Consider the following 4,339-nt stretch of genomic DNA (forward strand, 5'->3'; position numbering starts at 1 on the left):
GAACAAGCTAAGAGAAGATCTTAGGTTTGTATAAGTCCAATATTGAGCAATAACTGTAATTGTGCTTAAGAAGTATTTGCAACAAAGTTTGAGGACGTAGACATTTGCTGAACCTCGTTAAAAATGATGTGTCTCTTGTCTCTTCTACACTAACATATAGTCTCTAGCCAAGTGAGCAAACCATTTTCATAACGTCGATCCCCCAAGTAACCAATAGCGAGAAGTTGGTTCCTCAAATGCTTGTCGATAATGTGGATGAGTCGCGAGGGAGGATTCGGAGTCTCACCATGCTTCCTCCCGTTTCTCTCCTGCCAAATTGTGTAGATCGTCGTTTGCAAGACGGAGCAGGCTAAGTAACCAGTTGTGCGATCCCTCCAGTTGGTACAAGCAGAGGTGACTATAGAGTTCCAGTTGGTTGAGTAGCGATTCTTGTAGACGTTTTTAACGATGGCTTGCCAAATCTCCGAGCAAAAACTGCATGAAAAAAACAGGTGATCGCGAGTTTCAGTGGCATTATTGCAGAGGACATAATTACCAGGAGCAACCATGGACCATTGTGCAATTCTGTCTCCAGTGGGAAGCCTGTTGCGGAGAGCCAACCACGTGCAGAAAGCGTGTTTGGGTGTGGAGTGAGTGAACCAAACACAACGGTGCCATGAAACTTCTACCGCCACCGATCGAGTCTGAAGCTAAGTTTCTTTTGTGGAGAACTTCGAGTGAAAATTATCATTCCTACCCTTCCAAAGAACAACGTCTTTCCTGGAGTTAGCTTGATCATACCTCGAGAGGAGTTCTGTCTCCATCTGATTTAGTTGTTGAAGGCGGTGGCGTCGACGATGGCGTTGACTTATAGGTTCAATTACATGTGTTTTGAAAGATTAGATTCTACCATTTAATTTCCAACAATATTTTAGATCTTTTATTTAATTTCTATTAGGTATTGGATCTTTTATTTAATTTATATTAAGTACATGATCAATATTCCGAACAAATTCGGCATGTCAATCTCGAGGGATGAGATGTGACTATGTTAGTTTCCTCAAAATTAAAAAAATTAACATGTTTGTTAGGCTCAAACTGGAAGAATGTATTAAAAAATCTCGTCAAAGTCAATCTTGATCCAACTACACTCATGTTTGATCTTAGAATATGACGTACGAACTTGGGTTAATAGATTTTGTCTTGTATTTAGATTAACTCTATATATCAGTGTGAAACAGAAAAGAAAAATATAGCGCATTTGGAAGTCGTAATTCAAGACACTTAGGATTTGTTTGAAACCACATGTTTTTCCTTCCGTGGTTTAAGCTTGTATTTCCTAGTTCTTGTTTTGGAACCATTACGGCATCATTAATGGGAGAACTTTTTTTTGTGTTTTTAGATTAAATATATAGTGAAAATAATGCTAGATCAGTTGTTAAGATCATAGGTAAAAAAAATGGGAGAACTAATTATGGTGTTCTTAGAATAAAGATATAGTGAAATAATATTCATAAACATATTACAATTATAAAAACTTATAAAATAACATTTATATTGCTTACTTATATAAAAGCAATTATATACTTATAAATTAATATAATATTCTTAAACCTATTACAATTATAAAAACTTATAAATTAACATTTAAATTGCTTACTTATATAAAAGCAATTGTATACTTATAAATTAATATAATATTCTTAAACATATTACAATTATAAAAACTTATAAATTAACATTTAAATTGCTTCCTTATATAAATGAAATATTTTTTTTTTCCATAAAATCTCGTCCAATCACATGAAGCCACGTCAAATAAGAACTGGGCTTAGATCAGTTCTACATCAAGAACTAAAAAAAGTGTTCTAAGCCACTATTCATTATTTTTATAAATTTTTTTTGGGCTAAGAACACCCTTGGTGTTCTCCCATTAATGATGGCCTTAGTTAAGATGAGCTTCTAGAAGACGATTCTCCTTCTTCGGTTGTAAGATCCAAGAACATCAAACCTATTGCCGAGGAAGATTTTGTGTGTTGACACTCCGTAACAATGACACACTTGTGTGACGACGACTGCTTTGTTTGGTTTTAAGATAACTTGACATTTTCAGGTTGGCCATCCATTTGTTCAGGTTATGCAAAACCAGAAAATATGGTTAGTGCAGCAAAGAAAACATGCAGAAGTGCTTCTCGGCTCTGGCAACAAGAAGACATAAAGCAACAACAAATGTACGAAAAAACATACTAGAATTTTTCTATACAAACTGAATTACAAACGGGAAACATCCAAAATAAATTATATATAAGAAAAACCAATAAACCGGTCTACAATAACCAAAACCAAACACAAACCCCAATCCCGTCAAGTATTATTCACAAAGCACTAATATCAAAGTTTGGCTGAGACATATCTTTTAACTTTGTATGAACTATGGAAGCATCAATCTTCTTAAAGTTCAGCAGACCGAAACGATTCAAACCAGCTCAAATCTATATTAGTTTCTGCAGACCAACACAAAACCAAAACCAAATCAACTACTACTAGAAATAAAGATTCAATGGTTCAGCTTTGCTCATGCTCAATGCACATACCAGAGTTAGCAGGAGGTTTCAAGATTCTTGAAGAGAAATGACGGTTTCGAAAGCACCAACCAAAGCTTTAACTTTGCTTTTTCGAGCTTCAACGAGCTTACTAGCTGTTTCTTCAATGACATTGTTGAACAGTCCCTGTGCATCTTTCTCCTGAACATCTTGATGCCTCAACACAACCTTTTCACCATTCTCATCGACTTCTTCTTCTTTGATATCTTCCCTCTTCTTAAAGCTTCTCCTTACTTGTGCATCTTGCGCTTTGTCTTCCCCGAGACCTCTTCCTTTTCTAAACTTGAGCTTCCTTGCACTCTCACCCACAGCATCAGCATCCACAACTTTTCCTCTACGGAAACGTAACTTCCTAGCAGCTTCGTCTGCAGAATCACCCTCCTTTTTAGCCGCTCTTGGTTTCTTCTCTCCATTGGGCATTTCAATCTCTTCGTCTACAGTCTCAGCCTCGTTGCTTCCTGAAGTGTATTCATACTCCTCTGTTTCTGAAACAGTACACTCATCATCATTTGGAGTTGATTGAGTCGGTGGAAGAGGAGGAAGAAACGCTTCAACAAAGCTCTGCTGATTCTGATCAGTTTCAGAGACAACATTGTCAGTTGTTTCCATTTCAACAACATGCAATGTTTTCTCCTCGACTGGATAATCATCTAACTGCTTATCAGATTCATCAGAACGATTCACGGGTCTTGGTTTCTGATTTTGTCGAGAAGAAGAGGAAGATGAAGCCTTTAAGCTCTGACTCTTTCTCAAACTTGAATTCCCGGCTAGTCTTACTGATATTCTTGGAGAAAGCGAAGCTCTTGGTCTTGGAGTCACCGGAGCCTTCTTTGAAACAACTCTAGAGGAGACTGTATCCTTCTTTATCGTTGTATCTTCGTCTTTCTTTCCACTTTTAGCCCCCATTTTGGGTTTCAGAACTGGTAAAGCAACAACATTTTCATTGTTTACTTTAGATTTCGACGTTGCTAGTGCTGAATAAGATTTCTTCAAGATCTTCGGCTTCAGGGCATCAACATTTCCAGATGAACGAGATCCTGAATCTGGTGAAGGTTTAAGTTTGGAACTTAATGTTGTTTTCTTCTTCATCTGCTTCACTGGAGTTTCATCAACACCAGATGGTATTATCAATACCTCTGGCTTCTTCATCCCACCACTCACTTGATACTTCACAACCTCTCTTTTAATTACCTCAGAAGAATCATCAGTAACCTTGTTTCTATCGACTTCCATCACCTTCTTCTTCATTTTAGAAGGCCCCGGCTTCAAAGTTTCATTCAAATCATAATCAAGATCTTTCTTAAAGATCTTTTTAGTAGTTGAACGCCATGGTTTCTCCACAGGTACCTGTCTCTTCCCGTACTTGCACAAATCATGACACGAACCTGTTGATACTCTGAGGTAATGAGGGATCTTTTTCTCTTTAGGCTTTGAAGCCATTGCCTTCCCTGTAGAGTCTCCTCTCGGGCTACAACCGTCTTCTTCCTTATTCATCACTTCAGGCGTTCCAAATGTTAACACAACAGCATCTTCGTCCATCAAAGAAAAAAACAGATCAGTGAAGAGATTTAACACAAGAACTTCCTAACAGAAAACTAAATAAAAACCCAAAACCTTAAACCATAAGAAAACTCAGACTAAAAATAGGAAATGTCATAAGATAAACGAGCTAGGAAGCAACAATATTTTGATCCAATCCACCACAAGATGCCAACAACTAAACTCTTTTGTTTGTTATTAGCAATGAAAAGCAAAGA

At 37.1% G+C, this 4,339-nt stretch overlaps 1 protein-coding gene across 2 annotated transcripts; it reads right to left on the reverse strand.

Moving 5' to 3' along the window:
- LOC104719588 lies at window positions 1,871-4,222 on the reverse strand. Of its 2 annotated transcripts, none has more exons than XM_010437532.2 (2): window positions 2,574-4,222; window positions 1,871-2,078 (listed from the first exon to the last, which is right to left on the reverse strand). In XM_010437532.2, exon 1 carries the CDS (start codon window positions 4,119-4,121, stop codon window positions 2,592-2,594), a length of 1,530 nt encoding a protein of 509 aa, XP_010435834.1. In that variant the 5' UTR covers window positions 4,122-4,222; the 3' UTR covers window positions 1,871-2,078; window positions 2,574-2,591. The 2 variants fall into 2 exon arrangements, with proteins under 2 accessions (XP_010435834.1, XP_010435833.1); XM_010437531.2 differs by lacking the exon at window positions 1,871-2,078 and adding an exon at window positions 2,195-2,483 and having other exon boundaries at window positions 2,574-4,221.

The sequence above is a fragment of the Camelina sativa genome, chromosome 10, assembly GCF_000633955.1.
Source record: "Camelina sativa cultivar DH55 chromosome 10, Cs, whole genome shotgun sequence".
Taxonomy (NCBI): domain Eukaryota; kingdom Viridiplantae; phylum Streptophyta; class Magnoliopsida; order Brassicales; family Brassicaceae; genus Camelina; species Camelina sativa.